Here is a 15,457-nt window from a genome sequence, read left to right on the forward strand (position 1 = left end):
CAGCAATGACTGAGGGCCTACTTGTGGCCATCTTAGTGATGGGCGCTGTGGGAGAAACAGGACCAGAAGGCGTGTCCTGTCCTCAAAGGATGACACACATCCTTGGATGAGGGCGAGGAGACACTGAGAAAGGTGTCTTTGAGCAGGGGAGACTTCAGCTGGGCCTTGAAGTATGCTTCAGAGTTAAAGAGTCAGAGAGAAGGAAGGAAAGAGGAAACTTTCCAGGTAGGGGGGACTCCCTGAGCAGGAAATAGGGTGTGGGGTGAATGAGGCAATTGCCCTGGCAGGGGAGCATGGCGTGTGGTGAGGAGGCTGGAGGAGGCTGGAGAGCCCCACTGGGTGGGCTGGTTGAAGGACTGCATCTTTGTTGGGGTATAAGCTTCTTTCTACCTCAGGGTCACTCAACACTGCATTTATTTTCTGGTCAGCAAACAGTTATTGGGGCCTCTCTGGGCCTGGCTCTGCGTTTAGGATGGATGGATGAGCTAGAAGTGATCTCTGTGGATTCTCTTCCAGTTCCCTAGAAAGCCAGCCCCAGGAGGGGTGCTCAGGCCAGGCCCTTATTTGCATGGGGGATTTGCATATATTTGCTTACCGAAGCTAAGTCTTCCTCACTCTGACCAAAGCAAAAATAAACAAAAAGTGGGCCGGCCTGGTGGCGTAGCAGTTAAGTGCGAGTGCTCCGCTGCGGCGGCCTGGGGTTCGGATCCCAGGCGCGCACCAATGCATCGCTTGTCAAGCCATGCTGTGGCGGCGTCTCATATAAAGTGGAGGAAGATGGGCATGGATGTTAGCCCAGGGCCAGTCTTCCTCAGCAAAAAGAGGAGGATTGGCAGATGTTAGCTCAGGGCCAATCTTCCTCACACACAGAAAAATAAATAAATAAATAAAAAATAAAAAAATAAAAAGTGGGAAGAGAGGCCCACAGTGCAGGAGGCAAAGGCCGAGGGGACACGAATGTACACAAACACACACACACACTCACCGTCATACTCTCCCACCACACACAGGTGTGCTAGGCAGAATAAAAGCCCCCCAAAGATGTCCACGTCCTAATCCTGGAACCTGTGAATATGATATCTTACAAGGCAAAAGGGACTTTGCAGATGTGATTAAGGTTAAGGACCTTAAAATGGGGAGATTAGCCTGGATTTCCAGGTGGGCCCAATCTATTTACATGCATCCTTAAAAGTGGAGAAACTTTCCCAGCTGTGGTCTGAAAAAAAGATATCATGAAGAAGAGTCAGCGAGATGCTACACTGCTGCCTTTGAAGATGGAGGAAGGGAGGCATGAGCCAAGGAGTGCAGGCAGTTTCTAGAAGCTGGGAAAAGGCAAGGGAACTGATCCTCATCTAGAATCTTCAGAAAGGCATCTAGCCCTGCTGACACCTTGACTGTGGCCCACTGAGACCCATGGTGGGCTTGTAACTTAAAGAACTGGAAGATAATAAATTTGTGTTGTTTTAAGCCACAAAGTTTGTGATAATTTGTTATGACACCAATAAAAAATAAAGACACAGGCATACACCTACATCCTCAAGCCCAGATAGACACTGAATCAGGCTGTTATATACGCTTGGACAGACACAGGCAGGAAGGCTCAGAGACATCAGCAGGCTCTAAGTGGAGGCTGGGAGCAATGAGCCTTCAGGTGTGTGCTGTGGGGGTGAGGTAAGGCCTCTTCCCTGTTGGTTGTGAAGAAAGCACAGAGCCAAGGGCTCACCTGTTGACCACGTTTCTCACAGCCTTGCTTTCACTCTGTTCCCTCAGTCCTTACATTTGGTTTTGGCAACCTTTACACCAGTTTTTACCTTAAAAACCGTTGAGTACACAACATGGATGAACTTTGAGGACATTACGCTAAATGAAATAAGCCAGTTACAAAAAGACAAAGACTGTGTAATTCCATTTATGTAGGGTACCTAGAGAAGTCAAATTCATAGAGACAGAAAGTAGAATGGTGGCTACCTGTGGCTGGGGGAGTGGGTAATGAGGAGTTATTGCTTAATGGGTGCAGAGTTTCAGTTTGGGAAGATGAAAAAGTTCTGGAGATGGATGGTGGTGATGGTTCCACAACAATGTGAATGTACTTAATGTCACTGAACTGTACACTTAAAAATGATAAATTTTATATTATGTACATTGTACCACAATTTAAAAAATAAAAATAAATAAACGAGTAGGCACCATTTTGGAGAATGGGCTCAGGGGGAGCAACCAGTCACCTTACCGCCACCACGGTGCTGCTGGAAACTCGGAGACTCTGGTTCTCAGACATCTCCCTCTTCCTCCTATTATGCTGCCACATCTCTTCTCTCCATCTCCCTGCCCCACTCTAGTCCAGACTGTCACCTCCTGTAACCTGGGCCACTGTAACACCAACTAGCTTCCCACACCCACTCTGAACCTCACATAGCAGCCTAAAACCTTTCCCTGGCTGCCCGCTGCCTTTAGACTGTGAGCTGAAATCCTTGCCAGAAAGACCCTAGTGTAGCTCTCATGGAGGCAGGAATGTTGGGTGGAGACCAGGGAGTTAGTTCCTGCCTGCCTGACCACCACAGCTCACAAATCCCCTCAGTCTTGTCACGGGGAGTTACAGACTTGGGACCTAACAGTCCCCAAACCCACACTCCACCCTTCTCTTCCATTTCCTGGACTTTTCCAGGCAGCCCAGCCTCCTCTCCTCCCACCCAGATGATAACCAGCCTTTTACAAAAACCACCTTTTATTCTGAAACAGCAAGCATTTACTGTCTCACCCTACCCCTACCTGAACCCCCAACCCTGCACTCCAGGAATCTCGATCCCACTCTTTTCTCCCACTCCCCCACATCCAAGCCGCACTCATGGCCCCTTAGGGAAGTGATACGTCATTTTATATTTCTGTTTTACAGGTGGGGAAACTGAGGCTCCACTGCTTCCTCCTCACTCCAGCTCCCTGCTCCCCTCTGCCACTGTCCCTTCTGCTCTCAGTGTCCAGGGCCAGAGCAGTTTCACCGAGATTCACCGAGTCTAAAGTGGGAGCAGTCTCAAAGAAATCAAAACCAGAAGGGCCTCCAGAGATCATCGTGGCCCCTCCCCGGCATTCAACGGTTCACTCAGACCACAAATATTTCCTGAGCACTCACTATATGCCAGGCACTGTTCTAGGTGCTGGGGATAAAGTCATGAACAAAAAGGGCACAAATCCCTGCTCTCATGACGTTCACATTGTAGTCCTGGGGGACCATCCCATAAATACGCAGTGATATCAGGTGGTGGTAAGTGTGCTGAAGAGGAGTAAAGCCAGGGAAGGCAATGGAGCGTGCAGGGGTGAGGATGACCCCAAATTCAAGAGAAGGTGGTCAGGAAAACCTTGCTAATAAGGTGACATTTGAGCAGACTCCCAAAGAAATGAGGGAGAGAGCTGGGGGAAAGCGGAGGGAGAAGATTCCAGGCTGGATTCGACATCACTTCCAGCAACTGCTACCGAGATTTCTGATGTCCCCAACTCCTGCAGCAGGACCAGCCAGTAAGTACCTTCCCCATCTTCACCATCTCAGAAAATGGCACCAACATCTCCCCAGTCCACAAGCCACAAACCTGTTATTTTTGTCTCCAACCTCTCCCTTTCTCTCCACACCCCCAAAATCCCCAGGCCCTAGAGATTTTATTACTAAGTATGTCAGGAATCCACTACTTCCTTCAATTCCACAATTCTTTTTTCCCCACCCCGCTCCAGCCCTACTCTACTCACACCCTTCTTCATCTCAGTAAATGGCCACACACACTTCCAATTGCTCAGAACAGAAAACTTGGTGTCATCCTAATTCCTCCCCTTCTCCCACATCCAACAGCCAATCCATCAGCAAATCTCATGAGCGTTCCCTTCAGATTATTACATCCAGGTTCCTACCCTTCTCACCACCTCCACTGCCACCATCTAACCCTGGTTCAAGTCACGGTCACCTCGAGCCTGGGCTGTTCAAACAGACATGTATGTCCTTTGCTTGCTTCCCCTTGTCCCTAGAGTCTGTTCCTGGATCAGATGCTGAATGAAAAAAAAAAAAAAGTTTCCATTGCATTCAGAGTAAGATCCCAAATCCTGACCCAGTCTGCCTAATGGGGATTTCCAGGTTCTAGCCCGGGCCCACACTCCTGTCATGAGCCCTGCTCCCCGTTCACCAGTCCCCTTGGCCTCCTTGCTGTTTGTCCCTGGAATACACTGAGTATATTCCTGCTGCAGGGCCTTTGGACTTACTGTTCTCTCTGCCTGGAACACTTCTGCCTCTGTATCCACAGGGCTCCTGTCCTCACTTCAGTATGGTCTCTGCCCAGATATCACCTCGTAGGTCTTTCCTATATAAAATAGGCCCTCCGCCGGCCCTGTGGCTTGGTGGTTGGGTGCGCGCGTTGCGATGCTGGCGGCCCGGGTTCGGATCCCGGGTGCGCATCGAGGCACCACTTCTCTGTCCATCCTGGGGCCGAGTCCCACATACAGCAACTAGAAGGGTGTGCAGCAGTGACATACAACTATCTACTGGGGCTTTGGGGGCAAAAAATAAAATAAATAAAATCTTTAAAATAGGCCCTCCTCCATCACTCTCTATCCCCATACCTGCTTTATTTTTATCAGGAGCACCGTCACCATGTATCTATTTGTTTATTTTCTCTCCCCTTCCCTCCCCCGACTAGAATGCCAGTTCCATAAGAGCAAGAACTTTGTCTTCTTCACTGGTAGCTCCAGGCCCTAGGACAGCCTAGCACATAGTAGGGAGGCAATTAATCTTGAGTTGATTTGTCGAATGAATCCCCACTGCCACCCTCCTGGTTCGAGGCACCATCACCCCAGGCCTGGACTCTGAGATAGCTCCCTAACCCATCTACCTGCCCATCCCCTGCCCACGCCCAGTTGTTTCTGCACACACCAGACAGGGGAATCTTTCAAAACTGCCAATTGAATCATGTCACTCTCGGGGTTAAAACTCTGCCATAATCAAATAATTTTATAATCCCTTGCATTGATAAGATTCTGTGGAAATAGTCACTTTTGCTGGCATGGGTGTACATTGGAGGGCACTTTGATATCTCTCAAAGTTAATAATGTAGGTACCCTTTGAACCCAGCAATTCCACGTCTAGGAATTATCCTTTAGATAGGTTCTTCTTTTTTTTTTTTTTACATTGTTTTATGTAACTTTTTTATTTTTTAAGTTGTGGTAAAATATTCATGACAAAAAATTTACCATTTCAGCCATATTTAAGTTTACAATTCAATGGCATTAAGAACATTCACATTGTTGTGGAACCATTACCATCATCCATCTCCGGAACTTTTTCATCTTCCCCAACTGTTTGGGAGTTCACGTTAACTCCCAGAGCCTCAGTTTCCTCATCTATATGTTGGGAATAATAATGTCGACTTTGCAGGGTGTTGTGAGGGTTACAAAACACAATAATATAAGTAAAGCATCCATTATTCTAATTGGTATAGAGTAGTCCTTAATATAGGACTACTAGTGTGATTATGTACATTAATGTTTAATAGGCTACAAAGTACTTTCATATACACCTTCCAACTACTCTTAAGAGAAGGAAGAGAGACCCATGTCTCTATTTAGGAAGTGAAGATACTAAGACCTGCAACACCTTGAAGATCACAGGCTGGTACAATGGAAGGAGGGGGAGGGCTGCTGACTGTGGCCCGGTACTCAGCAGTGATGGAGCCTTGGAGAGGCTGATGGGGCAAGGTGAGTGCCTCGTAACCAGACACTGACCTTGTCAGCTTAGGCTTACCTGCGGCAGGGCCTTGTGCTGAGAACTGACTGAACTACAGACCCTACCCCAGGAGAGGCATTCTACTAGTTGAGTAAGTGATGACAGGATTTGAAAGTTTTCCCAAAATCATAATGGGAAAACATCAACAGATATTATTTAAAAAACAGGAGCAGTACCATTTGTCTTCCTAGGTTAGTATCAGATTTACTGTCTGCAATAATGTTTGAGAAATAAAGAATAAGGATCAAGCACTTTTAACTTGAAAAAGTGCACTTTTCTCTCTCTCTCTTTTTTTTTTTTGAGGAAGACTGGCCAATCTTCCTCTTTTTTTTCTTTTTTCTGCCCAAAGCCCCAGTACATGGTTGTGTATCATAGTTGTAGAGTTGTAGCTGTTCTATGTGGGACGCTGCCTCAGCATGGCTTGATGAGCAGTGAGTAGGTCTGCGCTCAGGATCAGAACCAGAGAACTCTGGGCCACTGAAGCGGAACATGCAACTTAACCACTGTGCCACCAGGCCAGCCCCTGAACTTTCTTTTCTTAAGTTTTTTTTCTCCCCAAAGCCCCACTGTATAGTTGTGTATCCTAGTTGTAAATCCTTCCAGTTCTTCTGTGTGAGCCGCCGCCACAGCATGGCAACTGACAGATGGGTGGTGTGGTTCCACGACCGGGAAATGAACCCAGGTCAGCAAAGCAGTGAGAACGCTGAACTTTAACCACTAGACCGTCAGGGCTGGCTCTTAACATTTTTTGTTATAATGGTTAATAAAAAGATTTTGCCATAGAGAGCATTGTAGTTAATTTCAGACCATATAAGGCATTAAGCAGTAACGAAGATTATGCAGTCAGATGTGACAATAATACTCAAGTGCGTAAGTGTGGATAACTTGGTTTCATGAAGTTTTTGTTTCTTCTGTCAAAAGCACAAATGTATAGTGAAACTACCCAAAAAAAGTAAAGCATAGAACAGTATGCTATCATTTGTGCACAAAAATGGGATATACATGGCATAAATGCACAGAATTTCTGTGGGAGTATACCCAAAGGACTAGGACTATTGGTGGCCTCATGTTCATACTTGTACAAAGACATGGATAGTATCCGTAACTGATACGTAGCATTGTTGTGTGCGTGCCCTTCTTATTGAAATTTACATAAATGGTATCAAATCAGATGCATCATTCTGTATCTTATTTTTCCATTCTGCATTTTGCGTATTTATATACATATACCTACATACATGTACATTATATTTAAATAAAGTATACATTCACATGGTTCAAAAATCAAAAGAGCCTAGAAAACTTTACAGAGTCTCATCCCTAATCCTGTGCCTGTTATTGCTTAAGGCAGGGGTCTGCCTGCGGCAAGACATGCCAATAGTCAAGAGGCAAGGAGGTAGGAGAGAAAGAACTTTTCATTACAGCTTGCTAGCAAGAGGGAAGATGGCCGACTAATGTCTGAAAGAACCATCTTACAGAACAAAGACTACAGACCAGTTATATATGGGGCTGGTCTCCTCCGGGTGGGGAAGGCAGCTGGTCTCCAGGTGGGGGCATCCATCTGATTTCCAGGTGGGAGCAGACATCTGGTCTTAGTTCCTGACAGCCTTTTGTTTTGCTGGATATGCATCAGACTGGAGCAATGCCCTATACCCCGATCTTTCAGTTGTCATTGATGATGGCTGTGAGCATAGACTCTCTGCCCCGGGGGTCATCACATTCCTAAGGAACTCAAGAGAACAAAATTATCACCTTATAGCAGCTGGGAGGGGCAATAAAATCTACGGACCATGTCTGGGTTAGTTAATCAGAGGTCATTCAGAGTTACAATAGGGTTCCTTTTCTACAATATGGCTTCCCTTATGTCAACCTTGTGTTGAGCCGGTATCATGCCCTCCCCCCAAGTAACCAATTTTTAAAGTTCTTTGTACCTTTACAGAATTTTCTTATGCAAACACATATGTTCTCCCTACTCCTTTTTTTTTTCTCCCTTTTTCTCCCCAAAGCCCCAGTAGATAGTTGTACGTCATAGTTGCACACCCTTCCAGTTGCTGTATGTGGGATGCCGCCTCAGCATGGCCGGACAAGCGATGTGACGGTGCGCACACAGGATCAAACCCGGGCCGCCAGCAGCGGAGCGCGCACACTTAACCGCTAAGCCACGGGGCCGGCCCCTCCCTACTCCTTTTTAACACAAAAGATTGCATTCTATTGATACTCTTCTGCACCTTTCTTCCTTCACTTAACAATATGCTTGGAGATTTTTTCCATATTTGTACATCAAGAGCTTTCTCATTCTTTTTACAAGGTTAAATCCCATTGGGAGGATGTACAATAACTGATTTAATGGCCCCTTATTGAAAGACAATTGAGCTGTTTCCTAGACAAAGCCTGCCTGCCTTCCCCAACAGGGTGGCTGATCAAGCACTCAGGATGGGCTTATAAAACGGGGTGGCAGGGTGGGGAGAATGCTACCTTCCCAGGTGGACTGAGGCCAGTGGTAGGCGTAAGACAGGGAAGAAAAGTACGGATGAGAGGCAGGAGGCAAGGTGGGGTCTCCCCAGGATTCCTGGAAGGCTGGTTTCTCTGGTGACGTTTCCTCCAGTGTCCCCACTGCCCACTGCTCTGGCTCAGTTCCTTCTTCACATGCCCCTTACCTGTTGGCCTTCTCCTGGCTCTAGGCCTGACTCTGCCTGGGGAACTCCCCAAGACCCTGGTGTGGGGGGAACTGGGGTCTGCCTCTCTGCGCCTGCACTCTTGCTGGCTCTCCACATTGCCCCCCACCTCCCCATCAACTCCTGTGGCACCTCGTCCAGGACCCTGAGCAATAACTGAACGGCTCAGGGGCCTTCACCTGGCCCTGGTTCAGCTTCCGTATCTGCCCCACGGGCAGCCTCTGGGCACCTAAACCTAGGCTGCCTTGGGTGAGTGGGGATGCGCTGTTGAAGCAGAAGCCCCAAGGCTGGCTGGTGCCCATTCCTCTCACTCCCCATCCCTGCCAGCAGGACATGCCCTGTGTTTCCTCTGGTGCAGATTTGAGATAACCTGTCCAGCTGGCAGGGCCCTCTGACTGTGGATAAAATACTGGATGGTGAAATCCAGAAGGGGAGGTCCAGAGAGAGGTGGTGACTCCCTCCAAGGTCACAGAGCAAGCTAGTGTTGAAGCGCCCTGGTGGGGGCAGTGGGAGGGATTGCTGCCTCCTGGCCCAGACTTCTACCCGCCCTTCATTGCTCAGCTCAGCTGCCCTGTGGGGTAAACTGGGTGGAGGGAGCAGAAGATCTGGCTTGGGAGGGAGACAGGAAATCTGGCTGACAGTCTTACGTTTACTGCCTTTCTCTCAGACCTTGTCCACCTCTGACTGTGGCTTCCTAGCAGGAACAGATGGACATGGCCTGGCAGGGGACACAGTTGTTGCTTGTGGCTTTGGTGGCTGCTGCATGGGGTGGCCAGCCCAGGACTCCACGGGCCAGGACGGACCTGCTCAACGTCTGCATGGACGCCAAGCACCACAAGACAAAGCCAGGCCCTGAGGACAAGCTGCATGACCAGGTGAGGATGGTGTAGGGTCTGGGGTGGGGAGAGGGCTGACCCTAAAAAGGGAAGAAGTTAGAGGAATGAGAAGATCAGCTTTGGGGGGTGATGGAGGCCGGAGGATGGCTGAGGTGAACCTGGAGGGCCTCCCCCAGGAGGCTAGCAAATCTACAATAATGGGGGGACCATTTATTTAGCCCCCACTATGGGCCAAGTTCTTTCCTCACACCTGGTTGGTGAATATGCCCAAAAGGCCTACTTGGTAGAGGGGTGGTGGTCTCTCCTTATACAAATGAGGAAATAGGCCCAGAGAGGGCACAGGTACAAGTGGAATGAGAGGCCAATCACTAGCAGGGGCCAAGAGAGGGACTGGTGGTACCTTCCCCAACCTTAATTATGTGCCAGCCCACGGAGCTCAAAGGCAAGGTAGAAGGGGAGACAGGTCCCTCATGGCACGATGCAGCAAACAGGTACAAACAGGCCAGGTCTCCCATCCCCGTTAGGTCCTGAAGAGACAGTGACAAGTCAGATACTCTGGGGAGACTTCCCAGGGAAAAGAGGCCGTTGGCCTTGGCCTTGGAGGATGAGTAAGAATTTTCCAGGAAGGCAAGGCAGGAAAGGGCAGCCTAGCAGAGGACAGCGTGAACATGGGTCGGAAGATGACAGCAGAAGCAGTGGCGGGTCCGGCCAAGTGGCGCAAGCAGTTAAGTGTGCACGCTCCACTGCGGTGGCCTGGGGTTCGCTGGTTCGGATCCCGGGCACACACCGATGCACCTCTTGTTAAGCCATGCTGTGGCAGTATCCCATATAAAGTAGAGGAAGATGGGCACGGAGGCTAGCCCAGGGCCAGTCTTCCTCAGCAAAAAAGAGGAGGATTGGCATTGGATGTTAGCTCAGGGCTGGTCCTCCTCACAAAAAAAAAAAAAAAAAAAAAAGAAGCAGTGGCAAGTCTGGTGTGGCCAGAGCCAAGGATGCTGCTGCCCACAGAGACGGGGAGGTGAGGCCAGGTCCCCATTTCATAGGTAAGGCCCTGAAGCAGTTCAGGGAATCTGAGCTTGAAGCTGACCTCCAGGCTCAGGACAGATGCCGATCTTTCATTCCTTCTGGTCTCCTCCTCTGCTCCCCACAGACTTTCACATTGCGAGAGGGCTGGGGATGTTCTCAGGGAAAGACTGGGGTGTGGACTGACTCCAGGGGCTTGAAGGGAAAGAGGGAAGCCCAGGGGCTTCATCACTTCTGAGTCATTTCCAACATTTCATTTGCTTTGTGTGCGTGTGGTACAATACATGTAACAAAAAATTTGCCATTTTCATCATTTCTAAGTTACTGGAATTGAGTACATTGACATGTTGTGCAAGCATCACCACACTCCATCTCCAGAACTTTCTCATCTTCTTTGACTGAAAGTCTGTATTCACCAATTCATTCACAGAACTTTTGAGTTCTAAAGGGTGTTTTGAAGAACTCTCTGCAACACTTCCTCTTTGCCAACAAATGGTGCAGACACAGACGTCTGAGGGAGGCAGATGATTGTACTTCTGAGGGACATGACCTACATGGGAGTGGCTGTTTTTGTTGAGCGCCTACTATAGGCCAGGAAGTGCTTGTCCTTATGTTAATGAACCCTTTGGGAGGCAGAAACCACTGACCCTGGCTGGCAGGTCAGGGATGGGGTGCCTGGGGATTTGCAGGGCAACCAAGATTTGGGGCGTCTGAGGAGGAGCATGCGGGAAGCGGGCAGGCCTGGCAGCGTGTTCTGTGACAGTGGCGCTGGGCGTGGGCTGGGTTGTTGGAGAGGGGTAGGTTTGGCCCCACTCTTGTGGATTTTCCTTAGTGTCTCCTGAGTGCCCAGACCTATCACATCCCCTCTCGCTTGACCCCGGGCACTAGAGTTCATCTGAGATTTTAATCAATTGGCTCATGTTCGCTCAGCTCTTGAGTCCCAGCCTGAGTGATTTATACAGAGAAGCTTCCACCACTTCCACTGTCTTACCCACCTTGAATTGACGTCTCTAGGATTGTCTCCCACATTTTGTCAGGTCCTTGTTCAGGCCCGTGTGCAGGCCATCGCCCCTCGGTTGCCTGCTGCTTTCAAGACCTATCTGGAGTCCCCTAGCCTGGGGTTCCAGAACCAGGGAGTGCCAGACCAGCCCCTTTCACCTCTGCCCCCCACCACAACCTGGGGCCAGGCTCCTCTCCACCCTGTCCTGAGGTAAAATCTTAACCCCACCATTTGCTAGGGGTGCAGCTTACTTAAACTCTGTAAAAATTGGAGTAATGATGTTTTTACTGGATGGTTGACAAGATAAAGTGCAAAAGCCCCAGGGACTTTGCACCTGCTTTTTCTACGCCGACAGTGTTCTTTGTCTTCCTCCCACCCCTGACTCCCCATGAGGGCAGAGATTTATCTGTTTTGTTCACTGCATATTCTCAGCACCCAGCACAGTACCTGATATATAATAAGCACTCAATTAATATTGACTGGATGCAAAATGAGTAATAGAAATAGCCTGGATATGTGAAATAACCGTAAACTCTTTAGAGCTGTACAAATAATGATCGCTCCCCCAGACAGTAGTTCCCCACCCACATCCTCTGTGTTGCTCCCTGTTAAAAGCCAAGATCATAATTGCCTCTATCCCAAAATGGGAAGTCCTCAAGGGACAGGCATAAAGGTGCTCTCTCCAGAGAGTGTTCCTCTGGATGATGCACCTGGGGCAGAGGAGCCAGAACGCGGAGGAGAGGGCTGTGGTGGGGGAAGGGCTCGGTCCTGTGTCTCCCCACCCAGTGCAGTCCCTGGAAGAAGAACGCCTGCTGCTCGGTCAGCACCAGCCGGGAGCTGCACAAGGACACCTCGCTGCTGTATAACTTTACCTGGGATCACTGCGGCAAGATGGAGCCCGCCTGCAAGCGCCACTTCATCCAGGACACCTGCCTCTATGAGTGCTCCCCCAACCTGGGGCCCTGGATCCAGCAGGTACGGGCGTCTCCCTCACCCCACCCCAGCAGGCTCATTCAAGGCTGTGGCTGCCAACATCCCTGGCTGAGAGGAGCACTCCCTCCCCACCTCCCCGCTAGGTGAACCAGAGCTGGCGCAAAGAGCGTTTCCTGAACGTGCCCCTGTGCAAGGACGACTGTCAGCGCTGGTGGGAAGACTGCCGCACCTCCCACACCTGCAAGAGCAACTGGCACAAGGGCTGGGACTGGACCTCAGGTGAGGGCCTGGGGGTGGGGAGATGGAGGTGGGGTTTGGAAAAGGGGGGTTTGAGGATTTGGGGTTGGGTGGGGATTTCTGGGAGTGGCCAGAGATGAGCTTTGGGCCCTGAGGTTGAATGTCTGTGCCCACCATCTCTCCCCCTGCAGGGTCTAACAAGTGTCCAGCGGAGGCCACCTGCCGCCCGTTTGAGTCCTACTTCCCCACGCCCGCAGCCCTGTGTGAGGAGCTCTGGAGTCACTCCTACAAGGTCAGCACGTACAGCCGAGGGAGCGGCCGCTGCATCCAGATGTGGTTCGACCCGGCCCAGGGCAACCCCAACGAGGAGGTGGCGAGGTTCTATGCTGAGGCCATGACTGCCGGGGCTGCGCCCCATGGGACTGGGCCTCTCCTGCTCAGCCTGGCCCTGATGCTGCACCTCCAGCTCCTTGGCTGAGCTGCTCCCACTGCTGACACGTGGACATCTTCCTTGCCTGTACCCAACCTGGGTCACCTCGGCTCAGCCCAGCTCACCTCTCGAAGATGAGGGGGCCTCACAATGCCCTGGTCATTCCTGATCCAAGATGCGTCCTATGGGGTTCCTCTGACAGCCTGTTCTAATAGACAGATCCATGTGTGTCTTGTGTCTTGTAAATAATTTGGGGAAGGCGGGTTGGGAAGGATGTGCCTCGTTGCTTCATCATTCCTGTGGAGAAGCCCAAACAGGAACTGTGACCAGCTTGACCTTCACCAGCAAGTAGATATGGAAGTTGATCCCTTAGTCTGGGGCTCTTACTTCTGCAGCAGGCTCCCCCTCATGCCAAGTTCATCACTTCCACACCACAGGGGACGAGCAGATTGGTGGAGGGAAGGTGGGCAGAGATTGGCGGATGAGTTCTTGAGCTCTTGGTGGGAAAGAAAGTTTCTCTCCCCTTCCTTCCCTTACTAGATGTGGGCTGGGGTGCAGATATTGGTGGGGGGATTCCAATGATGAACATTTGCATTGTTTCTCTTTTATAAATGACAAATAATGCTGCAACGAATAATCTTGTACAGAGTAGAATGTTAAACTTGAATTCCAGAAGCTAGATTGCTGAGTCAAGGAGTATATGGATTTCTAATTGTGATAGTTACAGGGGCTGCTTCAATGCGGCCCCACCAGCAATGCACGAGTGCCTGTTTCTCCACAGCCTGTCAACAGAGGATGGCGTCACACTTTTGATTTTCTGCTAAACCGACAGGTGGGAAAAAGGGCATCTCAGGGCAGTTTTCATTTGCCATGTGTGTTATGAGAACATGGTTTCTGAGATCTTTCCATATTAATCTATTAAGATCTCTGTCATTCTTTTTAATTGCTGAGCAATATTCCATTCTATGTATATGTCACATTTAATACAGTCACCTACTGATGGATATATGAGTGAGGGAGGTTCTTTTACGACCTTGACATTTTTGAAAAGCTTTGGCCAGTTATTTTGCAGAATATCCCTCATTTTGTTTCCTCATCATTAGATTGAGGTTATGCATTTTGAGGTGACTATCTCAAAAGCATTACCAGTCCTTCTTGGTGCACATGGTGTGGGGTTTGTCCATTCCTGATGATGTTAAATGATCTTTTGGTTGAGATGGGGTCTGCCAGGTTTCTCCATTACTTTTTCCCCTTCATAATTAATAAGTGTGCTGTAGGGAGATACTTTGAGAACTGCAGATATCCTATTTGTCATCAAACTTCCACCCATGAGTTTCACTGTCTGATGGACATTTTTTTTTTTTTTAAGATTTTATTTATTTTATTTTTCCCCCCAAAGCCCCAGTGGATAGTTGTATGTCGTAGCTGCACATCCTTCTAGTTGCTGTATGTGGGACTCGGCCTCAGGATGAACGGAGAAGTGGTGCCTCGATGCGCACCCGGGATCCGAACCCGGGCCACCAGCATCGCAGCGCGCGCACTTAACCACCAAGCCACAGGGCCGGCCCTGATGGACATTTTTATAAAGTAAAAATGTAAGTGAGCATAAGTGAGGCCATCTTATTACACTAAATGACCCCAGACCCTCCTCTCTGTGACGACTTGCTGTTCTGCACCTACTCTAAAAAAATTCACACGCTCTCCTGATTTATGGCCTTCGCTTACGTATGTACACCCCTTTAGCTCTATAAAACATTGTTCTATGAGTTTCTCTCCAGGAACAGGTTGACCACAGGCATGAAACACACCTACAAGGTATCCATCACAGCTGACAGAAGAATGGAACAATGTGATGCCTGGAGCCCGTCAGGCCTGGAGACCAACATCCCTGGACCCCCTCCCTCCTGTCCCTTTTCCTTATATAACTGCCTTCAGATTCTGTAATCCTTGAAGATGATTTTCTCTGAGACATTAGTCTGCCGTCTTCCCATTTATGCCAGCTAATCGGATTAAAATTTCCTTTCTCCATCCCGAACTCGTTGTGATTAATTGGCTCAGATTTTGGCGAGCAGAGCGAGCCCATTGCTCGGTAACAAAAACAACCACCATAAATGTCTTATTGTGTGACAGCCCCTCACCAATGCTCTAATGCTTTCCCATGATGTCTGTTGGAAAAACCAAACTTCTTCAATAGCATAGAAGACCCTGCCCTGATCCCCCGCTTAGATCTCACGTCAAATCATTCCCCATCCACACCCTCACATATGAGCTCCATTCACACTTTTCACTTTGGGGCATTTACTCCAGTAATTCCCTCTCTGTGTTCCTGGAATGGTCTTTTATCCTCTGCAGGCTGGCTCCCCGTAGCCACTTAGATTTCAACCTACAATTGCCCCCTTAAAATGACTTCTGACCACCCCACCAAAAGAAGTCATCCAGGCACTTTCTTACCACATCATTCTAGACCCCTTCAACACAAATCTATCTACTGAGGTTATTGTTTGGCTTTTCCCTAATAAAACATACACACCTGAGAGTGAGGAACATGTCTATGTCATTTTGTGCCAG

The 15,457-nt window shown here is 49.1% G+C and overlaps 1 protein-coding gene and 1 long non-coding RNA gene across 2 annotated transcripts in view; one reads left to right on the plus strand and one right to left on the minus strand.

The window, feature by feature from the left end:
- Nucleotides 1-6,957: 6,957 nt before the first annotated feature.
- Nucleotides 6,958-15,457, minus strand: part of LOC147916625 (uncharacterized) — a 70,667-nt gene continuing 62,167 nt past the window's right edge. The window contains exon 4 of the long non-coding RNA XR_015552689.1: nt 6,958-7,477. This is a non-coding gene — a long non-coding RNA (uncharacterized LOC147916625). The remainder of the gene's footprint in view (nt 7,478-15,457) is intronic.
- On the plus strand, nt 8,956-14,309 carry LOC147916626 (folate receptor gamma-like). The gene is made up of 4 exons (XM_087433398.1): nt 8,956-9,305; nt 12,076-12,264; nt 12,366-12,501; nt 12,651-14,309. Exons 1-4 carry the CDS (start codon nt 9,138-9,140, stop codon nt 12,935-12,937), a joined length of 780 nt encoding a protein of 259 aa, XP_087289524.1. The 5' UTR covers nt 8,956-9,137; the 3' UTR covers nt 12,938-14,309.

The sequence above is a fragment of the Ceratotherium simum genome, chromosome 7 (assembly GCF_057802395.1).
Source record: "Ceratotherium simum simum isolate JZ-2026a chromosome 7, ASM5780239v1, whole genome shotgun sequence".
In the NCBI taxonomy this organism is placed as follows: domain Eukaryota; kingdom Metazoa; phylum Chordata; class Mammalia; order Perissodactyla; family Rhinocerotidae; genus Ceratotherium; species Ceratotherium simum.